This window comes from Pelmatolapia mariae, linkage group LG16_19 (assembly GCF_036321145.2).
Source record: "Pelmatolapia mariae isolate MD_Pm_ZW linkage group LG16_19, Pm_UMD_F_2, whole genome shotgun sequence".
Taxonomy (NCBI): Eukaryota; Metazoa; Chordata; class Actinopteri; order Cichliformes; family Cichlidae; genus Pelmatolapia; species Pelmatolapia mariae.
Genome location: NC_086241.1, coordinates 47,183,119 through 47,207,275, shown reverse-complemented (window position 1 = coordinate 47,207,275; position 24,157 = coordinate 47,183,119). Strand labels below are relative to the sequence as shown.

At 40.9% G+C, this 24,157-nt stretch overlaps 2 protein-coding genes and 1 long non-coding RNA gene across 3 annotated transcripts; 1 reads left to right on the top strand and 2 right to left on the bottom strand.

The window, feature by feature from the left end:
- Window positions 1-1,505: 1,505 nt before the first annotated feature.
- On the top strand, window positions 1,506-5,873 carry LOC134644591 (cytosolic 5'-nucleotidase 1A-like). The gene is made up of 6 exons (XM_063497678.1): window positions 1,506-1,532; window positions 3,976-4,071; window positions 4,311-4,434; window positions 4,885-5,016; window positions 5,120-5,298; window positions 5,559-5,873. The coding sequence occupies exons 1-6, from the start codon at window positions 1,506-1,508 to the stop codon at window positions 5,871-5,873; spliced, it is 873 nt and encodes a 290-aa protein (XP_063353748.1).
- Window positions 5,874-8,474: 2,601 nt separating this feature from the next.
- Window positions 8,475-10,447, bottom strand: LOC134646222 (uncharacterized). Its single transcript, XM_063500018.1, has 3 exons — window positions 10,265-10,447; window positions 9,306-9,398; window positions 8,475-8,941 (listed from the first exon to the last, which is right to left on the bottom strand). The coding sequence occupies exons 1-3, from the start codon at window positions 10,367-10,369 to the stop codon at window positions 8,621-8,623; spliced, it is 519 nt and encodes a 172-aa protein (XP_063356088.1). The 5' UTR covers window positions 10,370-10,447; the 3' UTR covers window positions 8,475-8,620.
- Window positions 10,448-16,956: 6,509 nt separating this feature from the next.
- On the bottom strand, window positions 16,957-24,062 carry LOC134645623 (uncharacterized). The gene is made up of 3 exons (XR_010096574.1): window positions 23,890-24,062; window positions 23,378-23,524; window positions 16,957-17,266 (listed from the first exon to the last, which is right to left on the bottom strand). It is a non-coding gene; the product is annotated as an uncharacterized LOC134645623 (long non-coding RNA).
- Window positions 24,063-24,157: the final 95 nt, after the last annotated feature.

The window sequence follows — 24,157 nt, the reverse complement described above, 5'->3', positions numbered from 1 at the left end:
GGGGTGTCATGATGTCAGGGAGGGTGTGTGTGTGTTTGGGGGGGGGGGGGGGGGGGGGGTTGTGGGCTGGTCAAAGTGGGCTGGTTTCCCAGCTCTTGCTGGGAAACTGTCAGCCCAGACTCGATTCCCCATTCCCCTCATTCCCTTAAACCACCTGTATGCCCTCAAGTGGCAAAGCAGGCCGAACACCAATGCAGATATCATCATCCACAAAACTACACGACAGCTCCCTGGTGTCACAACAGATACACTTGAAATTAGGGCTGCACGATTTTGCATAAAATGAGAATCACGATTTTTTTGCTTAGAATTGAGCAAAAAAAATGCAGCCAGCTGCTTAAAGGTTTCTTGCCAAGAACACAAGTCGGTCAACATCCACCGTTGCTCGACACTGCGTGTATAGAGCAGGTAGTGCAACATTTGAAAAATAGTTGCGGGATGGCACTGTGTAGCATTTGTCTAGGGTGTTGATCATTTTCCTAAATCCCTTGTTTTGCACAGTGTTGATGGGAGCCATATCTTTAGCCAGGTGATAAGTGATAGGCTCCGTAATTTCTTTGTGCCTGCGGGAGTTCGATGGGTATGGGGAAGCGCTGTATAAGGTTCCCGTTATTGATGTTTGGGTGGTTGACCGGGACGGATTTTCTCCTGTCACTTTCTTTGCCTTTACAGCTTCGTCATATTGCACTTTATGGTGACGTTTAAGGTCGTTATACAAATTCGTAGTGTAAGCTTGCGGTGCTGCTACTATGGCAAAATACAGCTTGCAAATGATATCTTTTTGACTCTCATCGTCTGCTTTGAAACCAAAAAACTTCCACACGGAGGAATGAGAACCTGTTCTTGGAATTAATGTTACAGTGGGTTTGTCATTCTCACCGCCATCAGCGAGCTTTTCCTCTGCGCTCATTGTGTTTTCTCCCCTCAGGCAGTTTCTCTCACGTGCTCTCCGTTGTTTTTCCCTGCCAGCTGGCTTCTGTATCACGTGGTATAAGGCTCCGCCCTTGTCATTTGTTGAGCAGGAAGCGTGAGCGCTTGTTTTCATGCAGAAGTCCCGGATCAAAATGCGGTACAATCGTCATCTTTTTTTTTTTTTTTTTTTTTTTTAAATCGTTGTCATTTGGAAATGAGATCGCACATAAGTATGAATTGAGATCGCGATTTTCTAACGTTTAATTGTGCAGCCCTGCTTGAAATGTCTTAAGTGACCTGATTTAAACAAGCAATAAACAAGGTGAAGTTGAAACTTGTTTTGTCATGTGAAGTGGGGCATGTGGGCGTGAAATGTTGACCAGGACTGAGCAAACAGAGATGAAACAAATGACAAAATGGAGTTTTCAGACCACTGCAATGACATTAGCAATGAAATATGATATAGTGAAGCCTCATCCACTTTACATCTACTTTACATTTGGGTGTGATACTCTGAGAACAGCCCCTGTTCTGCAGTCAGCAAACAGAAGTAATACAAGTTTATTTCTAGCTGTGATCCTATTTTGAGAAACATGATGAGTGAGGGCAAAACTTCTACAGTAAGTCAATTTTTTTTAATGTGTGCCCGTGTGTGGCGACTGTGTAGTAGTTTTAACAACTTAGAGAAGAGTATATGTTCTGCTGCTGCATGATGGTGTGTGTTTTCGCTTTATCATTTATTTAAACTGCAGAAAGCTGTGTGCTATTAACAAGAAAATACATCTTTAATAGCAGTTTTCAGGATTATTTCTCTAACACTGTCATCTTTTGAAATAGGGTGTAAAATTTTGTTAAGCATTCAAGAATAATAAAAAAGATACATCGCTATGAAGAGAGTCAGAATGGTTGTTACAGTTACAAACCAATGCAGTATACCCCTGTAAATGTCTTTTCTTTTCACAAATTAGGGAAATTTCTTTATTGTATTATACGGATAGGTGTTAAGTCACACAGCATTAATTTGAATATTAAATCATGACAAAATAAAACTGAATGCTCCAAAAAAAGAGTGGATTTTATGGGCAGAAATCTGTGCCATCAGAAACTGAATTTGAATAAGTTAAATTTGAATTTGAATTGCTCAGATTGAATCTGAATTGTAACTTGTGGAAATTGGCTGCAGAGGAGGTAAAAGTCTCTTGCTCGCACACAAAAAGAAGGTAAAAAAAAATAGAAATATCATATTTTTTATAAGTTTAAAAATATATATTTTTGGGGATATAAAAATTGGAAGAGCAATAAACTGTTGTTAGAGAAAATACAAATGTGTTACATCACTTTAAAAACTGTTTTAATTCATATATCAACTATAAAACAATTTATATTAACTTATTGCATCCAAAAACTTCTTGAACTTCATCACCAGAACCAATTTCAGTGTATTTAAAATGATGATATTTTCTCAAAAATAATACAGTATTAGTCAAACCCAGTTTTCCATTTCTAACTTTGGGAAGAAAATTGCTACATAAATAAAGTTTATTATTATTATTTAACTTGAAAGATTTTTTTTGCTAATGATTTTTTTTTAAAAAAACTGATAAATGTCATTTAAATAAATTTCGAAATGTAATTATTTATTATGTTGCACTAAAAGCTTCAGTTGATAAGAAATAGTTCCTGTAGTTGTTCAAAGATAATGGAATTGTCAAACCACTACAATGACGACAGTATTAAAATAAGATGTCATGAAGATTCACCCATGCTGCACATATGGGCTTCTTTCCTCACATTCAGGAATGTGATGATTAAAGGAGTAGGGCTTTGCCTTTCTCCTTTCAAAACAAGTTGTGTGAATTTATTTTCTCATGGTAGCAAAGCTTGAATAACCCATTTTTCCTCATTTTTATATGTTTCTGTTTGTTTGAGACACAATTCCTTCTGGCACTAATATGAATCGGGAAGTGCAAGTTTAAAACATAAAAGTGGTGTTGGAACGCATTGTGACACAATACCTTTGTGAGCATGATTTAAACAGTCCCACATAGCAAGCAGGTCTGGCCCGGATCTGGTATCAAGCTGGCACTGCTGGTTGACTTCTGGCATGATAAGACGTATGTCATCCAGATATGGGCCAGGCCTGGCATAGATGGCACTGTCAATGTGATGGCATGCCATATCTGGCTCGATTGTGGTTTGGTTTATATGGCCCAGGCCCATAGAAAACAGGTCTGTCCCACTACAGTTTAAAAGTGATCGTAGTAAGCAAGTCTCAGTTTCAACCGTATAGAGAAGAATTCAAATTTCAGCTCTGATGGGTCAAGTTGCAGCAAAAAAGTAATTGCAGCTTTCTGCACCATCTTTTAAATGTCTTTATACTCTGTGGTGGGGCGTGGTCTGCCGTGCTGCTGCAGGGAAGGCGGACACACCTGAGTGGCATCCGCAATCACACCTCGCCGACTTAAAAGCTGAACTAAGTCTTGCAATGTTTTTGTTGTTAGTAATGTGTGTTTGTGAACAGCAAACAAGTGTTAATAAAGAGATACTGGAAAGCATGTCATGAAAGTCTGTAGTGTGATGTTTACATACTCATCACCACAATATATGTATGTGTTAAATCATATCCTTCCTTGTGACTAAAACACAGTTCTGAAGGGTGATTTTCACTAACTCAGATTGATTCCTGTTAGGAAAAATTGTGGGAAACAGAAACAAAGTGGGAGAGTATAAAGAGTTATCACACCAGACTCAAGAGCAGAAGACAAAATTAAATGACACTACGGGCAACTCACTGCTCAATGAATACATTTTCATGAAGGTCTTATAGGCAGAGAGAGATTAAAGGTTGAAAACTGATTCATGACAAGTCCCCTCACAAGTACAGATAAAGCATTAAAACCATCAAGCAAGAAGTGCAAAAGAAATAGTGAGATAACATTCTGTATGAGTGCAGAGGTCAAATAAGAAAAATTGTTGACAATTTATCTTTAAACTATGCAAAAGAATATCTTTATTGAATTGCGGGAATGTTAAAAGGCTAAGAACATTTTTTTTCTCCTTCAGCCTGAACCAGAGATCCCTGTCACCATTGCCATGTCTTCAGGACTCCTCTTCAAGCAGGAACAGCAGGGCTATGGCCCTGCCTTCAACTTTGTCAAGGTCATATATTATGAGGGGAAAGCACACACACACACACACACACACACACATGCACGCACGCACGCACGCACGCACGCACACACACAATTGCATGTAGTCATTAGATGTTAATGACTGTGGAAGATGAGCATATACCACATAAGACAAAGCACCACAGAAACCTGCACATAAATACTGCACTCACACAGTTCCTCAACATTCACTCAGTTTTAATTTCTCTGGTTCTGTTTTGCTCTCAGGCTCTGAAGGCAGTCAATGCTGAACTCAGAAACCATTACCCTGAGAGTGAGGAGCTCTTTAAAGTCATACTCATCAATGACAGCTCATCATCAGACTTTCTCATGGATCACATCTGTGAACATGGTGAGTTTATGATACCTCCAATGAAACTTAATATTAATTCTAATACATGTGTCTTATGAGGAAACTTCTTAATTTTGAGAAAATGGATAAATGGAAACAATTAGACTGAGACCGAGATAGTCTTTCCACTTCTAAGTGATTCGGATTAACTCTTGTTTACCCCAATACCCTTTCTAAATCATTCAGGCTTCATTTGTACAGCACTTTCATGCACTACAAAGTTTTACATAGATTAATGACAGGCTTACAATAAGAAAACAAAAAAACTAAAACAGAATCTTATAAAGTAGAATACACTTGAAAGTGTAAGTACTCTAAAAGCAAGTCAATACAAAAATAATAGATATAAGTAAGTAATAGTAACACTATTGCTAACACTACTCTGATGAATCTAAACAGTTTTGGTAAAACAGATGGTCCAGCAGGCTTTTCATTCATTCTTGTTTGCAGGGCTGGAAGAACTTATCACTCTGTTACCTGTGACTGAAGATCAACTTGTGAGTGAGTTAAGAAACAACACCCACCTGTACCTGTCTGATGAACCAGGGCTGAAGGTTCAGGAAGCTTTGAATGAAGGTAAAAGTGTTAAATGTGGTGCTAACTTTAAGATGAAGTGCACTTTCTGCTGTTGTACTTTAATGACTCTGTGTGTTTCTGTGAATGAATGTCCCTGCATCATGTGTAGCAGCTGCTATCATGTTCACACCAACAAACATCATCACAGAGTCTGAGAATCAGCTGCGTGTTGCCTTTGATGGCGACGCTGTCCTCTTCTCTAATGAGTCAGAGCTCGTGTTCAAGAGTGGTGGACTACAAGAATACTTAAAGAATGAGAAGCAAAATGTTGAAATTCGAATGAACGAGGTATGAAAGATAGATGATAGAAACACATTCCATCTTCTTTTAATATTTTTCAAAAAAACAGCTCATTTAACTATATGGTTATAGTTATGTTGGCCTTCTGCACTGTCATAAGCAATATATATTTAATAATAGAAAAGAAAATGTCTGTTAGATTACATTCAAATAAACTGATATCAGCTAAATTATCCAAATGCACTTTCCTGCTTTGACCAGATTGTCATGTGTTGAGTCACTCCTCTTCTTCTCTTTTCTTTATTCAGGGACCATTCAAAGGATTCTTAGAGGTTTTAATAAAACTGCAGAAAAAGTTGCATAATAAAGGCCTGTACAAGAAGTGTCCCATTCGTACCTACCTGGTGACATCTCGAGGGGCAGGCTGTGACGGCTACAGAGCTTTAAACACTCTGCACCGGTGGGGTCTGGAGCTTGATGAAGCTGTGTTTGTGGGAGGGGCTGACAAAGGTCCTACACTGCAGAGGATCAAACCTCACATCTTCTTTGATGACCAGCAGAGACATGTTGATGCTGCACTGGAGGTTGGCACAGTGGCATGTCTGGTGCTCTCACCAAACTAACAATAAATAGCAATCTGTTGATTGGATTTTATAACTGCTGGAAATATATGAACTTGAAAAGTATGTTTCCATAATGCTTCATAAATGCAAATAAATTAACAAACAAACATCTTTATCTCATCTGTGGTCTGTTGTGTTTTTTTCTACAGTATCACTGTTTTTATAAATTTTGAATTCTATCAAATGCTTCTTAGTAAATCAGCTGTTTGTGAAAATCAGCTGATGGTTTTCTTTTCACTGTTGAGTGAAAAGCAACAACTGAATCAGCAGATCAGACAGGCACGGCAGAAGTGATGAAAGCATTTTTTGTGACATTATGTTCATAAAAAATATTTTATGTAAAAAAAAAAGTCTGTACTATGTGATAGAGCTGCAATAGCAGACTTGGATTTCCTCACACAGAAACAATATTTCAGGATGTAGATGTAAAGTATTATTATTGAAATATGTGCTGTTAATCAAAAGAGAGTAAGTAAGGTTTATTTATTAAGCACTTTTCATAGACAAGCAGTCACAAAGCAGTATACAGAAAGGGCTTAAATAAAAAGAACTTCAGGTACTCAGACAATAAAGACAATACAAAAGGTCAAATGTAAATTAGAGTTTAAGATTTAAAAAAAAAGTCCATCTATGAGCCCATCTATTACAGTGGCTGTGATCAGAGTTACGTTACATCAAGTGAAATAGAGATGAATTTGAAGTTAAGCTGATGATGCTTAGATTCATTCACTGAATTCTACCTTCACACCAACTTTATAGTGTCTAGTATAAAGACATAAACAGGCATAAAAAGATACAAAGGCATTAACAGTATACTGAGTATAGAGGATGGAAATCAGCAATGACAACTCATGAAAAGTACAGAATGTCTGTACCTTTGCAACCTCTGAAGGTTTCTTGCTTTGGTAAGACAGACTGGATTGTTGATCTGCAGGACGGGCACCTCTATACAGGAAGTCTGGTTCAGCTCTTTTATTGAAGTCCAAGGGCGTTTCTCAATATGCGTACTTGTGCGTACTTGCGTTCTCGTGTACTCGTGATACGTCATCAGCCGGAGACCAAGTACTGTTCCAATTCGAAGTACGCATCACGCCGAGAACGCGAAAAAGTCCCGGATGTGTTCTCGCTTCGCCCGTTTTATCGAGCATGCATCGGTGTGGACTTGGTACAGCTAAATATCCCAGAATGCATTTCGTCCAACAAACTCAACAGCGGACTCCCGGCACATCATTTTCAACCCCCCCTCCCCGCTCGCGGTCTTCTCACCACTCAGGTTAAAGAAACCCCAGCAGCTGTCTATAGTATTGAGTGTCCACTAAAATAAAAATAAAAGCGTTCTAACATCTCACCTGCTTGTTTTTATTAAGGTATGTACACGTATGTACATGTACACTATTTTTATTATTAGAGGTTTCACTACTGAGGTTAAAAATGATATATAAGTCACTTAGATCACTTCTAAATGTTAATGTTTGGTTTAGTTCAGTGTTTTATTTGTTCCTGAGTAAACCGGTTTGGCTGTGATTAAAGTTAGGCTTCATAACATGTTACTCACAGTTACATTAAGAGGGGACGGCAGTAGAAACTCCGGACCTGTGACATCATCACGTACGCTGGTGTTCCAATTGTACAAATCGCGAGTCCGTGCTCGCGTTCTCGGCGAGTCCGTACTCCCGTGCGTTCTCGGCCAGTACGTACTCGCTGAGAACGCGAGTACGTACTCGCGTACTTGAGAATTGAGAAACGGCCCAAGTGTATCCCCTGCTTTCCCTTATATGATAAACCCTGAGAAGCACTATAGGTTAGATCTTATCAGTCACACCAGTTAGCAGCAGCTCCCCTCTTGATCGTTGCACTTGTTCACCTGGGGTGATTTAAGAGGCCTGGACAGCAGGCACCAAGGGACTGTAACATTAGAACACTGTAAAAAGAAAAACCCTATTCAACTTAAAAAAATTGATGTCCAATGTTCACATCCAAAATATTTGACTTCATAGAATCCAAATTGAGTCACTTGATATGACCTGATACTTTTATGTTGATATAAACAATATTACTAGACTTGACTGAAACTTTAAATTTTGCATTGATCCAAATTGATTTTTTTTACATAGAACCATATTTTAATTATTGAACCAACCTAATGTATTCACATCGAACCAAATTAACATGAATTAATATGTTTGTGTTGAAGCCAGGTAATTGATTTACATATATTCAAACTATATTTTTTACATTTCATTTTATTTCAGTTCAAAAATGCTCTGCATTTCCTATAAAAAACAAGACAGTTGGCCAACCAATTATTTCAAAATTATTTATTGTTCCAAACCATTTTAACTATAATCAATAGAGAGGATTAGTAATATAAAGATTTAGGGCTACGGCAGAAATGATTAGAGAAATGTTTGTTTTATAAAACCTGCAATCTTTTGAAAACCAGGATAAAACCTGCAATCTTTTTAGAACTGGTATAAAACCTGCAACCTGTCTAAAACTGGCATAAAACCAAAACTCTTTTTAAACCAATTTGCAAGTACTCAAAAATGTTTATATGTGCACTGTGCCTGTACAATGTAAAAAAAAATCTACACATGTATCAATGAAATCAACTTAAATCTCCCTTTCAAATGGGTGTTCTTATAATTTTTGAATGTAGAATACCACTGCAGGCCAACCAAGCAAAATAACCAAGCACACATGCACATGCATGTGCACATACACATGCACACATGCATGCAAACACACTACTGTGCAGTGTTAAGTTCACAATTAAGTTTGCGAATCTTAGAGGTCATCTTGTTAAAGTCAAGCTCCATCATAATCTTTTGAAGAGCCTCAAAGGTGAACCTGAATCCTCGTGGATATTCCATATTAAGAGCATAACAGAGTCCAAAGACCATTGCCACTCCAGCTGCCACAGAAGGCAACTCATTCAGGACTTCCACACCATCAATGATTATCCCGATGTCTCGAGGCTGATGTAGGAGGCTTGAGTTGTCCCTGAAGACGAAGAGTGCCATGGTGGTACTCTGCAGCTCTTCCTCAGCTTCATCTTTCTGGGATATCTTGAGGTAAAATATGGAACAAAATGTACAAGTGAAGAACTGAAGTCTGGCACACTTGATAAATCTTTGACCATAATAAACTACTATTTTGATAGTTGTTTGGTCACAGACTATTAGAACAATTATTTAACTAATCAGATTGTGAATTGCATAATCATTAAATTAAACCAATGGTGGAACATTTTCATAAATGTTCCACAAAGCCCAAGAAAAAAAAGAAAACAATACAGAACCCTAAGATATTAACTTGATGAGTTGATTAATCGTTGCTGTTCTACATTAATCACTGCATTTAATAGCAGAGTTGTCAAATTTACATCAAGAGACTGCATCTCATGTAGAGACAGAACAGATATGGACATACCATGTATTCTTTTATCAAGTCCTCAACACGTTCTCCAAGGTAGATAATGAGAGATTTAAGTATACACTCCCTCCTAATGTCAGCATCAGCATCCTGCAGGAACAGTTAAAATTGTTACTATGCAATATGGTGAGTATGCTGTGTGAGAGGAATTTTTTTTTCACCTCTCTATCCTCATGAGGTGACTAATGCCCCTTTTCAACCGACAAATCGGCACGGTGCGCTTGAGAGCAGTTCAGTTTAGCGCGGATGAACTCGCTTGTTGCGGTGGAAACATAAAACGGACGTAACTGGGAACAGGGGCGAACCCATCTGGCTATGAAAAGTCGCGCACAAAAGTCTTTGTCCGCAACGTCACAGCCCGAAGAACAACAACAATTGCGATATATGTGTGTTTTTGTACTTTGCTCTGTCTGTGGTTCATTTTGATTGGTTTGATTTTTGGTTCTTGTGGAGGAAGTCGCCATGGTCCAAAGTCAATGGAGTATGGTTGCTGGGAGTTTTTTTTAAAGCCTTTTGTGGGAGTGCTTCTATATCACATCACGTGGGCACCACATACACCCGGGCCAATGAGGTGTAAAGGCGGTGGAAAAGCGTCCGCAGGGGGCTAAAGTGAACTGAGCCACACCGTGTTCTATCGGTGGAAAAGCGGCATATGCTTTCTTGTCCCTAAATAAAAGTTTATACGTATATATGCATGTATGTGTATCTGGCAAGTGAGAGTGAAAATGTGTCTCCAAAATAAATTTTGTTGTAGTTGTGCTCTGTACTTGTATAATGACAATAAATCTCTTCATTCATTCAAGGACAAAGCCCACACTTCCTTTCAACATTTTAAAAGGTCACAGCCATAATCACTGACGTTACCAAAATAAAACTGTAACAGGATACAAATTCTCATTAGATACAGGAGTTAAAATGCTAACTGTCATGTTAATAGTTAATTATATACACCCTACCTGATCAAGAAACTCTAGGATTATGGCAGTTTTTGCTTTGGTTGTCCCTCCTTTCTTTCTGATTATTTTAAGTAGCTGTGGGGAGTGCTTGTCCAGCTGGGCCATGAATCTGGTTAGCAGGGGAACTGCAGTAACCCGCAGAAACTCTGCATTAATCTGTACATGAGTAGACAGTGTACAATACATTTTTTTAAAGACCAACTTTCAACAAGAAAAAGTCAAAACATATATTTCCCATTTCCAAACTATGATAAAAGGCATTAGTACAAAAAAGTTAAAGTTATACCTCTTCCATCTGAAGTAGACCTGGCCATCTTTCCAAGAGGTTCTTGATGTCAGGCTTCTTATCCACAACCTCTTTCCTCCTGAATTCGAAGGTCAGTGTATGATTTTCCTAAGCGCACCACTTCGAAGTGTTCCTGTGGCCAATGTAAACCATGTGTAAGAGTTAGACCAAAAAGGGTAGAATTTAACAAGTTTACACAGAAATGTCAAAAACTGCCCAAAACTGAAAGATTGCATTGTAAAAACCCATTATAACAGTTTCTAAGCAAAACAAGTTGTTAGGCTTCAGTTACTCTTTAAGTAGTTACACTCCAAAATAACAGGACACAACCAAAATGAAATGTTCCCTTTGCCCTCCATAGAAAATGTTGCTGCATTTATAACTGGACAGAGGAAATTAGTGGACAAGGATCTCCCACTAACTCACACAACGGATGTAACTAATGCAATAGCAATATTACTTACTACTACAAAAGTGATTTTCAGAGTGCTTTTCAATTACGAAGACTAGAAAAGGGGAAATGGGGCACATCTCCCTACACAACCAGCACTGAGCACACACCTGGGTGAAGCCGAGAGAGCAATTATTGCACACAATAGTGCCAACACATCAGCAAGGTGAATGAGAGGATAATGAGGGAGGGTCTAGACTATTATGAAATGTTTAAAAAGGATGTGCAGTGTAAATGCAAAATGATACCTGTTCAGATTAAATGAAAATGTATGCTTCAGCCATGGAATGGATGGAGCGATCTGTGGTTCTGAAAGCATACAGAAAAAAAAAGAATAATGTTACTTCTCTATAAAACACATAACATAGAAAAACCAAGAAATACGTAACATGACATACACATCCTTGTAAAAAGCTAGTACTATAATTTGATTTAGGTTTACCAAACAGTCTGCAGACCAGCCATTAGAGACTAAGTTTGGCATAGGGTCAATTTTTTGCTGTTAAAATTAAAATTTCTTCAGAAAATGCACATTTTTCCGAGCCGCGCCTGAAAGTCAATTGAAGGAATTAGTCTTATGTCATTGATCTTATATGCTGGCGTGTTATTTCTGTCTCTAAATCATGCACATTAATAATTATCTTTTGCGCTCGGTGTACACACACATAACACACAGATATTTATATGAAGAGAGACAGAGACAAACGTGCGCGCACAAACACAAGCTTGTGTCTAGAAACCGCGAGCTCACCAGAAAAATTCAAAAGAAGCGGAGCACGGAGTTATACTATGAATGTTATGAACTATGAACTTATGCTAGCTAGCTGTATCCACCACCGATGCATCGTGGTAACGCTAGCTAGTTAGTATACTGGTAAAAAAATGGCTTTTTGCCTAACTTGCATTCCCGACTGTGATGGTCGGTTGCTGGTAACCAGTTCTAACATCGCGCCGGATAGCTAGCTAGCTTGTAGCTAGCAGCTACAATCATGCAAAAATTGGGGGTGGCTGTCGACCCAGCTTAAATGGGGTTATTTTCTGCAATTTTGGCAATACAAATTATAAAAGCTTTTGTAACACACTTGGCTTTACTTACGTTTATTTTCAGATGAAATTAATCAAAGATGTGACACGATGTTTCCAGCAGCCATGCAGAATAAAAATGGGTCCCAGTCTATTTCTGGTGGGCGTGTTCAAGTGCAAATCACTTTGACTCAAATTAAAGATATTATCTGTTCAACATGAAAAGAAATATATGTTTTGAGAGAAATCAAAAACTTTGCGTTGTGTCCTTTGTATAGATATTTAGTTTCATCCAAATCAAAAGTGGTATTTTAAAAAAGAAAGGGTTTCACAATCAAATCAATGATTTTATTCTGTTTTGAATGGCACTTATTAGATTGAATGAATGACTGCATGTTAGACTTTTTTCAGTGAAGGTGGAGTACCCTTTAGGAGCTTTTTAAACTAAAACTACTTAATACACACACATTTATCCCTTTACCCTTTCATAAAGGACTAAGAATGTCCACAATTTAGATTTTAATTGCAGGAAATTTTGTTAGAAGCAATTTAGCAGGAGAAAAGCAAAAACAGAATTAAAAATAATAATCATCACCAAAAAATTAATCAATTGATAATCAAATCAACCTATTCTGAGCTAATGCTGATGCTGTTTTTATCTTTGGGAGAAGCATTGTTGGAGATGAGATGGGAACAACCAGGCCTAAAAAAGGTGTTTTTTGTCAGTGTTTGGTGTTAAAGAAAACCATATTTACATTAAAGATTTAATTAATATTCTGAATACAGTGGATCCCCAAATCTTCTCAGTTATCACATTTTGATTAAGCATATTTATGTCCAGAAGTTTTGATCTGGATTGATGGAAAGACCTCGCTTCCACTTTACGGTTGGGAAGGAAATTGATTTATCAGTTATAAATAATAGCTTCTACATATCACTAGCCAGTTGAGGGTTCAGATACTTAAAAATGTTGTAACCCAAGTAGGCATTTCTAGATTCAATTGAGTGGGATTGAGTTTTTCCTGTATGATGGATTTCAGTTTCTGATATTCAAGAAATTTATTGTTGCTGATTTCATATTTTGATACAAGTTCTTCAAATGAAAAGCTTTCCATCTTGTATAGCATATTCTAGATTTTTTTTAAAATCAGTTTCTTGTGCCATGATGAAAAACAGATATTCTGCCATAACCATTTGCTAGGATTAGATTTGTCTGAATGCTGAAAGTTATTTTGATTGGTTAGAATAAGGTTTATTTTATTTGAGTGTACAGCTTTTTGATAGATTCAGTTCTATCAGACAAACATCCAGGAGTAAACCTTAATTAAAGGAGGGTCTTTAATGCAAAGCTTTTTGGGAAATTGCACATCTGAAATCAACTGAAATGGAAAATAATGCCAACACAATATTTAGAGATTCTCTCAATTATTCCACCAACAGAAACAAAATTTTAAATCTAATATAAGGCATAAACTCATCCACTTCAATTTATAGCAATCTTCAAGCTGAATATGCTGCTGGCCATTGACCGTTAATATCGTTTTTACGGACACCCATGTGTCGTGATAACTCGAGAAGGTGAAGTAGGATTTTGAAATTGATACTGTGTATATCTTCTTGGATGCTGAGGGGTAGCAGTAGCAGCCACCAGAAGTTTTCTTTTTTTCTTTTTTTCACATCATCTTGCTCTCCTAGTAATCATGTAATATGATGATGATAATCTGTAAGGTGACATTAAAATGGCCAGTCTTCCTTTTAATGCAAACCAAAAGAGAGAAAAACTAAAGAGATGCCTTAAACCTGACTATCAGTCGTCCATCTTTAAAAACTTGCACACAAAACCATGTCTTGTCCTTTTAACTGTGTATTGAACACAGTTAGCTGTACTAATGACACACACAAGCTTTGCACCATAATAGTTAATTTTAATATAAATGTATAAAAATTAACATGAAAACACAACACAATGACGAAAACAAGCTTGAGAGAATAACAAGACTTCCAGTTATGGCATAAAGCAAATATATGAGTTCTTCATGATTTTCAGCAGATGAAACTCGCCAACCATCCCACTGCTGCTCCAGCACCAGCCACAGCAGCACCAGCAGTAGCTGACAGACCAGCTGCACCTGCAGCACCATTACACAAATAAGCTGTCAAAAGCATACAACAGAGGCAATTATCTAATCTAAAATTATGATATTTTGATGAACTTTTTCTTTTTGCATGTTGTTGCAAGTTAAAATCCTAATGAAACATCTAATTATTCATTTACCTGCTGACTGCAAAACAGCCACCACACTTCCAGCTGCCACTCCTCCTCCATTAGCAGCTGCAGCAGACGACATCATGCCTGCAGCGTAGGAGCCTGCAGCTATTCCTGCTGAGGTGAAACCAGCAGCTCCCAGAAGGGCAGGAGCAGCGACTACAGCGTCTACTGCAGGAAGACAAGACATGGATCAGACCTGGATCGGCCTTTGATTCAAATGAGGTAAAGTTAAATAAACTGCTTACCTCAGGTTACTCCAGGCCTCAAGGGACGGTGTCATGCAGGTTTTAGATATCACCCTGGGTCAACACATCTGAATCAAATGACTAGTTCATTACCAGTCCTCTGGAGAACTTCAAGACATGTTGAGGAGGTCATTTAGCCATTTGAATCAGCTGTGTTGGATCAAGGACACATCTAAAACCTGCAGGACACCAGACCTTGAGGCCTGGAGTTGGACACCCCCGGCTTAGCTGCTCCTGCAGCAGTGCACACAGCTGCCACTACAACACAACATAAGAACACACATTAACAGCTAACTGGGACATAGCTCAGTTGGTTTTTATTAAAGACAATCTCCATGCACAGGAACTCAAATGACTCACCGGGATCCATGTCTTTATCTGCCCTGTGTCTGCTCTGAAATCGGCTGATTTTTATAGCAAGGAAAGTTTCCTCTCCTCAGTAAGAAAACTTTATGTTCAGAGCTGAACAACAGAGGGCGACAGAGAGCAACACAAACTGTAGAGTGGTTTGAACTGGAATCTTTTTTCTGGCACAGAAATGCTCAGATGTCATTAATGAGAGACATGTTTTCAGACATGTTTTGGCAGACCATCAATGTGTTTAACATGTCTGAGATGATGAGATATCACTTTTTTATCAGTGCACAATGATGCAGTGAAAAAACAAATATCATTTGTATCATGTGCGACACTCAAAGTTTGTGATCACTTTTTTTTTCACTTCAAGCCTTGGTGATCACTTTCAATTTCTGCCAGTTATAACAAGTAAAATATGTCAGACTTGGGACCCAATTGTGTAAAAGCTATGATTTATGTATGTATCTGTTATCTGAAAAAATAAATAAATAAATATAATAATAAAAATAACCAGACCACAACTTTAAAATGCTTTTCATTATTAGGGCTTTATTCAAAGTTGCACAATTTGACAGTGTTCGTGTGTTTCATAATAAAACACCACAGCATTACCGGCACTCAGATTTCAGCCAAGCTTGACTGAAGCAAGACACACTATTGCAACTGTTTCCTATTTGCAGCAGTAGATATCATTTATTATTTCTTTTTTTTAATTCTAATTTCAATAATTTCCTGGTCTCAGATGAGAGCAGCCAAAAATCCCACAGCTCCACGGCTGCAGTGGCGGTCCCAGACAGACCTGCCATACCTGCAGAGAGAAAACAGGCTTCAGAATACCAGACAGCTGATCGAGCAGTTAGATCAAGTAATTGAGCTACAGAGAAGACGGGGAGGCTTTATCCTCGCTGCAACACAGTAACATGTTATTATTTGTATGGCCTGTCAGGTTTATCATACTAAGGGTTTTTGGGCAATCACTAAGAAAATAGTTTCAAGGCACCCGTGATTATGTTTCTTTCTTTTGTTTTTTTTTTTTCTTTTTTTTTTTACCTGCTGATTGCAAAACAGCCACCAGACTTCCTGCTGCCGCTCCTCCTCCATCAGCAGCTGCAGACATCATGCTTGCAGCGTAGGAGCCTGCAGCTATTCCAGCTGTGGTGAAACCTACAGCCCCCAGGACAACAGGAGCAGAGACCACTGCTCCACTTGACAACAGGAAGAAACACCTGGTTACTGACCATCAGGATAATTCAAAATAAATACATGTATGGTATGTGTGACTTCTTGTATGAGCCTGAGTGATAATAAATAAACAAACAAACAAACAAACAAACTGGTGTGTTACCTGCTCCGGCTGTGATCGCTATAGCTCTCAATGAAACACAAAAAAGAAAGAAAGAAACATCTTACCACAGCTTAGCTGGAAATTTAAACATTGTCTGTAATGCTACAATCATGAACTTGTATGATTTAGAGATGATTTGAAAAAGGCAGCTGTACTCATACAGACTTGGGTGGGGAGTGGGGGTGCGGGGTTGACATATTTATTTATTTTATGTTATTTTCTTTGTTATGCAAGAAAAGATCTGGCAGACCCAAAGACACAGAATCAGAACACAAGTTTCTAAGAGTCACAGAACCACAGCTTCAAGCACAAAAGTAAAAGTACATAATTTCCATAGGGATTAATAAAGTATTCTGATTAATCATAGTAAGGAAGTCTCGGTTTCAAGTGCAGCATGAGTTGCGCTTTTTGGGTTATAGTGCTACACTTAAGCCACGATGAAAAAATAAAAAGCCTGGGATTTTTGTACTCAGGGTTACCGAGGGTAATCTGAGGTAGTCCATGTGAAACCTCACAGTGAAGGTGAGAACAAAGTGAACAGGCTTGTTGTGTTTGCTTGGTCACAGTCACAGTAACCTGTGTGTTAGTCTGTGTGGCAACACGAGGTGGAAATAAAGTAATTACTCTTCACAGTTTTAAAAAGACAACGCCACCCTGGGAATTTCACCCAGAGAATACTGGAGGCAACACTAATCACTACGAAGGCAGTTAGGTTTGTTATACTCAATACAGAAACGAGGTTCAATGATAAAATAAATTGACAATTTATTAATTAAAACAACATTTAAAAGCACAGTGATAAATATCAGTGTAAAAGTATGCAAAAAAAGGTATCCAGAGCTGAGGCTTACCAGTGGAGGGCAGGGATGCCACACACAAACTCAAAAAAAAGAAGAAAATACACCAAGACACAAGTGCAGCACACTATCACACACTCACACTAATAAATTAAACAAGGCAGGTGTGTACACTCAGAGGATCCCACCACCAAGGCACCCTGGTCTCCTCCACGTCAGCACTCTGCATCTGAATAAAAGAAACAAAGAAAATTTAATATATTACAACAAAACTAATATGCCGTGCTGGGGGATAACCCAACTGCAGGACCACACTGGTGATCTGCAGCTAGAAAAAGGGCCTCCCACCAGTGGCGTAACAAAAATCCAAACTACAAATCAAACAGTAAAAACATACAATCTGGGTAAAACTCTAAAATATGGAGCAAACGGAATCGCCGTATTGCTCCAACTTGCCGTCTGCACGGCTATAAGTTAATTATCCAGTCAGTCAATCAGTATGCGCGCCAGCCGACCCGCGTGGCATGCATATGGCCGTTGTCAACGCCGACGTCCACTTTAAAGGCTGGCAGCAGTAGGAAGCAAACTTCGCAGCCGGAACAGACAGTAAAAATAAAGTAAAACAAAGCAAAGCATCACAGCAAAGCAGCAGCCCTTCAGTTTGCGTAGCTTGGTGCAACACTAAGGCCCACACTTCCTGCAAAGCATAATAAATAATTACTATAAAAGAACAACAGAAGGCAGAGAGCGTAACAGAAGTTGATTACATACCAAGTAAGCCGTGTCATAAAACGTAAGCGGAATGGCTCAGAGGAGGCTTCTACAGCTACGACCTACAAACAATAGCTGTTTACCACCAAGCAAGGTAATATACACACTACAATGAGTAAACACCTACCAGCTGCGATGGAGGCTTCAGAAGAGTAACTAATCTCAGCAACACCAACAGGAAGTCAGGTGACCAAGAAGGAGATCACAGGTAAGCGATCCAGGGACACTCAAATGGCCACTATTTATACTAGCGCCCCCTAATGGGCCAGGCTGAAAGTGGGTTGGACCGAGGGATAACATTCATCCTGCCACAATCTACCCCTCCTTTTTGCATCGTCGCCCCGACGATGGATTACAAAGACACTCAGGTTAATCCCAAGGCCTAAAAAATGCAGAGACAGCATGTATTCTAGGCTCAGAAATAGAGTTTGCAGCCCCTTGTGCCACCTCCCCTGTTGGTCTTGGGAGATGATGGATGTTTGAATGCTGGCCGGCCGTGGACCGTGTAGTTCTTCGCACAACAATATTTCTTTTATCAGAGCTCGTAGTGGAAACAGGAAGAGAGCTAGATGGAACTGGTGCTGCACTCTGAGTAATTGTACAAGTGGCTGGAACATCGGAAGTTCGGTCTTCTGGTGAGAGCAACAACTCAGAGCTACTTGGAATCACTACTGGGCAGTAAGATGGTGAAACATTTACGTGAGGAGCTCCTATGCTCAGGAATAACAGGTCACTGTCACTTGATGAGTCATGTTCTGGTTCTGCGGATGATATTTCTGGGCCATGTGGGCTACTGCACGGAGCAGGCCCTTCTGGTGGTGTAGGTGCCATTACCACAGCCTTCAGCAAGGTACGATGAACATGCTTCACACTGCTAGGATCATCTGCAGGTGCAATGGTATATACTGCCCCACCTCCTTTAGGTGCCTTCAGGATTCTATATACCACTGGTTTCCATCGATCTTTGATTTTACATCTCCCTCTTCCACTCAAATCGCGCAGGAACACCAACTGCCCGTCGTTCAATGGTGCCTCTTTCACCTTTTGATCATGGTGCCTCTTTCTGCGGTCGGCAGCCAATTGCAGTCGTTCCTTGGCTCCTTCATGTACAACCTGTAGCCGGGCTTGATGCTCCTGAATCCACTCGTGCACATCTCCACTGATGGGGTCTGGTACTCTGCCCAACAGAAAGTCCACTGGCAACCTGGGTTCTTGCCCAAACATCAATAAGAATGGAGTTTCCCCAGTAGCCTGATGGGGAGTGGTGTTATAACAGTAGAGTAACTGGGGCAAACATACATTCCAGTCTCTTTTTCTGGATACTGGCAGGGTCCGCAACAAATTGTGCAAAGTCCTATTAAAACGTTCACACTGACCATTTCCAGCCGGATGATAAGGAGTAGTATGGGACTTCTCAATACCATAAAACTTGCAGAGCTGCTGGATCAGGGAGCTTTCAAAGTTACGACCCTGATCGGAATGAATACGGGCAGGTACACCAAACTTCGAAAACCACTCAGTTACAAGAACCTGGGCCACTGTAGCAGCACATTGGTCACGAGTGGGGACAGCCAATGTATACTTGCTGAAAACATCAGTCATTACCAAGACATTCTCCAGCCCATTCCGGGAGGGTTCAAGCAGGGTGTAATCAATGGCCAAGATTTCATTTGGTCGAGAGGCCAACAAATGTCCCATGAAACTTTGAGCTGCAGGTTGGGTGTCTTTTGCAACTTGGCAACGTTCACATCTCTGACACCAGCGAGCTACCTCAGCAGACATACCTGGCCAGTAGCACCGTGAGCGGAGAAGCGCTAGGGTCCTTTCCACACCTTGATGGCCATGGTCCTGATGAACATGAGTCAACACCTGCTCAATTAATGCACTAGGCAGCAAAAGCTGAAGTACCACCTCGGCACCATCAGGGCGATGAACCTGACGATACAGAACTCCATCCCTTTCAATCAGACGATCCCATTGTCGTAGCAGCACCAGAGCAGGTGGGGAAAGCTGCTGCCGCTCCTCAAAGCTGGGTCGCTGCTTCCGTCTCCAGAACACCAGGATCTCCTCTACCACTGGGTCGACCTGTTGGAGGGTATGAAGATCAGGAGTAGTGAGATGGGGCAAAACTGTAATGGCAGCTTGGGATACCTCAACTGGTCCCAGCCGCAAGGCTTGTTGAAGAGGTTCAGGCAAGGCTGTACCAGGAACCATGGCTTTAATTTCCTGAAGATCGGGTGGATGCTGGCGAGATAAAGCGTCTGCATTCTTATTACTCCTTCCTGACCTGTACTTTAAGTCGAAGTCAAACGAAGCGAGCTGAGCTGCCCAGCGCTGTTCAGTAGCCCCAAGTTTAGCAGAAGACAAGTGACTAAGAGGATTGTTGTCGGTGTAAACAATACACTTGTGGCCCAACAAGTACTCTCTAAACTTCTCAGTCATGGCCCACTTAAGTGCCAAAAACTCCAGCTTCATTGAGCTATAATTTAGCATATTGCGCTCAGTAGGCCTCAAACCCCGACTGGCATAGGCTATTGGCCTCACCTTACCTCCCTGCTCCTGGGAGAGCACCGCCCCTAGGCCGCCATGGCTGGCATCCACTTCTAAAATAAAAGGCAAAGAGAAATCTGCATAAGCAAGCACTGGTGCTGTTGTCAGTTTAGTCTTTAATGCCTCAAAACTTTGAGCACACTCTGCAGTCCAGTTCTCCACTACACCATGCTCTGACCTCTTCTTTGATTTTGTGCCTCCCCACTCTGCCACCAGTCTATGCAGAGGTGCCGCCAACTTAGCAAAACCCTCTACAAAACGGCGATAATAGCTGGCAAACCCAAGAAAGGAGCGTAGTTCCGAAACAGTCTTAGGAGGCTGCCAGTTAGCTACCACTTCCACCTTGCTAGGGTCCGTGGAGACGCCCTGATCGGAGATGACGTGGCCCAAGTAGCGAACCTCCCGCTGGAAAAAGGCACATTTGGCAAGCTTTGCTTTCAAACCCTCCTGCTGAAGCCGACCTAGCACCACATCCAGCCGCTCAAGATGTTGCTGTACTGTCGATGAGAAGATTACAATGTCATCAAGATAGAGAAGCAGAGACTGGCACTGTTGATCACCGAAAAGGCGTTGCATTAGTCTCTGGAAGGTGCTAGGGGCATTACAGAGCCCAAATGGCATTCGGTTCCACTCAAATAGGCCGAAAGGAGTACAGAAGGCAGTCTTGGGCCTATCCTCTTCCGTAACTGGGACCTGATTGTAGCCACTTGCTAAATCCATGGTGGAGAACCAACGGGCACCAGTCAGCGCATCTAGGGATTCTTCAATGCGCGGCAGGGGGAATGCATCTTTCCTTGTCTTGTTGTTCAATTGCCGATAATCAACACACATGCGTGGGCTGCCATCCTTTTTCTTAACGAGCACGATGGGAGAAGCATAGGGGCTGCTACTCTCTCTAATCACCTTGGCCCCTAGTAACTGATTAATATGCTCTTTCACAACCTCATACTCTGAAGGGGGGATGCGCCTATAACGCTGCCGCACGGGGATATCATCTAAGAGCGGAATGTCATGGGAGATCAAGTTAGTGCAACCCAAATCAGTGTCATGAGCAGAAAAGACCGAGCTGTATTTCTTAAGGAGAGACCTCACCTGTCCCTGTTCCTCTGCTGACAGTTTAGACAAATCAATTCTTGCCATCTGATCCTGCACAGTAGGGGTTGCGGTGTGAGAGGCCATTGTTGCTACATTCGGGGGTATTTCTGTCACACCAGCAGGCAAACTGACCACGTAAACATCCTCCAGGGTCCCTATAACAGTCCTGGGATGAAGCAAAACCGCCATGGTCCCTACATTAACAACTGGTATGTATGCAGTACCTCTAACCACTCGAACCAATGCAGGGGACGCTAAAAGTCCAGCAGGCAAGTTAACATCATTGGGTTCAAATAACACGGTGGCACCTGAATATTGCTCAGAACAGGTGGCAGCCACTATTTTCATTACACCACCCGGAATGCAACATGCTCGCTTACCTCTCACTCTCACATGGCCAGACAAATCCAGTGGGGCTCTTATACTAACATCATGGCACTTTTGCAGCGCATGCACAAGGGGTTTAGGGGCCTCTGTGACAGAGCCCAAACTAAACAATGCTTCACCATGTTGCCCAAAAAGCTCGTGGTAACACTTCCGAATTACATTCATCCCCAATACACCCGGAACCGTGGAAGGTCCTGCACCTGGAAGATCTTTAACGATCAACACGCCACACTGTGGAAGAAACTTACCACAGAGCTCTACACTTAGCTCGATATAACCAAGGTAGGGAATAGACAAACCATTAGCCGCTTTAAGCTGCAACCAAGGACAAGCTTGGAGGCGCTCTTGACCCCAGGACTCAAAATGCTGGCAGAAAAAGCTTTCAGTAATGGTGGAGACCATAGACCCCGTATCAACCAAACAAGATACTTTTACACCGCCCATGTCCACATCTATATGCGGACAGGATGAAATTAATTTGGAGGCTGCCTCTGGACCATTAGAAACAACCCTTGAGCCAATAGACACCCCACCCGAACTGTGGCTCGGCAATACGGAGGGTGCTAGTTTTCCGAAGCCGTATTTAAAGGAGAGTGCCTCCGATTATGCAGAGGGGCCTGCGAAGGAGGCCGGGAACGAGGAACACGTTCCCCATCACACTCCCGAGCAAAATGTCCAGGTTGCTGACAACGTCGGCATATAATGGAATCGCTCCGTCCTGAGCGAGACATTCGATGGGGGCCCTGCAATCGAGCAATGCTCTGAGTGAGCTGATTAAGTTGCTCCTGCTGGCGCTTTAACAATTCCTTCATCTCACTCATCTCAGACAAATGGGTGGACTGGGCTATTCCTGAAGGACCACTATGGACCCCATACTGAATGCCATAGACAGAAGGGACAGAACTGCTTCTATGTCTAACACCACTAGGCAACCCTTCACGTTCCCACCTAATAGCTTCCCCTCTAATCTCCAGCAATGTTAGTGTTGGCTGCCTCCTTACTAGCTGCTTTAACTCCCGCCGCAAGGTACTATCTAAGACCTGTTCAACAAATTGATCTCTTAATAAAACGTCTGCATTGGGCATGCCATTGGGGGCACTCGATTTAACTTTCTCCATAAGACCCAGGAGAGCGAGGGAAAACTCTTGCAGTGTCTCATTTTCCTGCTGTTTTCTAGAGAAGAAAGCTTCCTGCAATGCTACATAGGAGTCTGAACAGCCATAAAGTTCTTGCAATATAGTGATTATCTTAGCGGGATCCGACCTCTCTGCACTAGAGCGATATTTGATCTCCTCATGTGCTTCCCCTTCCAGGTGGTCAAACAGGAAAAATGCTTTATCAGCCAAAGACAAATGACGTGCTCTAGCGCAGCCTTCTATTTCCTCCAACCATTCATCCAACCCTATACCTGATTTTCCTCTAAACATAGGGCATTTTCTGTCACGGGGCACAAAAACTAGTCTCTCTGCTACAGAGACACTAGCAGTTGGGGGGTTAACAGATGATGCAGTTGAAGTAGAAGGTGTATCACTAGTACCTGACCCAACAGCCCTCTCCTGACGCAGCCTCTCATTGTCTGCTTTCAGCTGCGCGATCAAGTCCCTTAGTTCCTGTAACTCTTCCTCCATCTCTGTAACACAGCTGTGGAATCCCACACCAAAGTAGCTGCTGCTTTGCTTTTATCCTGTACAAAATAAATTTTAAAAAACAGTTTACGTTACACCAGAAAATAAAAAGGAACACACGTCTCTGTTTTTAAAGAGTATATCCTGTCGACCAACGCCAAGTTTGTGGCAACACGAGGTGGAAATAAAGTAATTACTCTTCACAGTTTTAAAAAGACAACGCCACCCTGGGAATTTCACCCAGAGAATACTGGAGGCAACACTAATCACTACGAAGGCAGTTAGGTTTGTTATACTCAATACAGAGACGAGGTTCAATGATAAAATAAATTGACAATTTATTAATTAAAACAACATTTAAAAGCACAGTGATAAATATCAGTGTAAAAGTATGCAAAAAAAGGTATCCAGAGCTGAGGCTTACCAGTGGAGGGCAGGGATGCCACACACAAACTCAAAAAAAAGAAGAAAATACACCAAGACACAAGTGCAGCACACTATCACACACTCACACTAATAAATTAAACAAGGCAGGTGTGTACACTCAGAGGATCCCACCACCAAGGCACCCTGGTCTCCTCCACGTCAGCACTCTGCATCTGAATAAAAGAAACAAAGAAAATTTAATATATTACAACAAAACTAATATGCCGTGCTGGGGGATAACCCAACTGCAGGACCACACTGGTGAT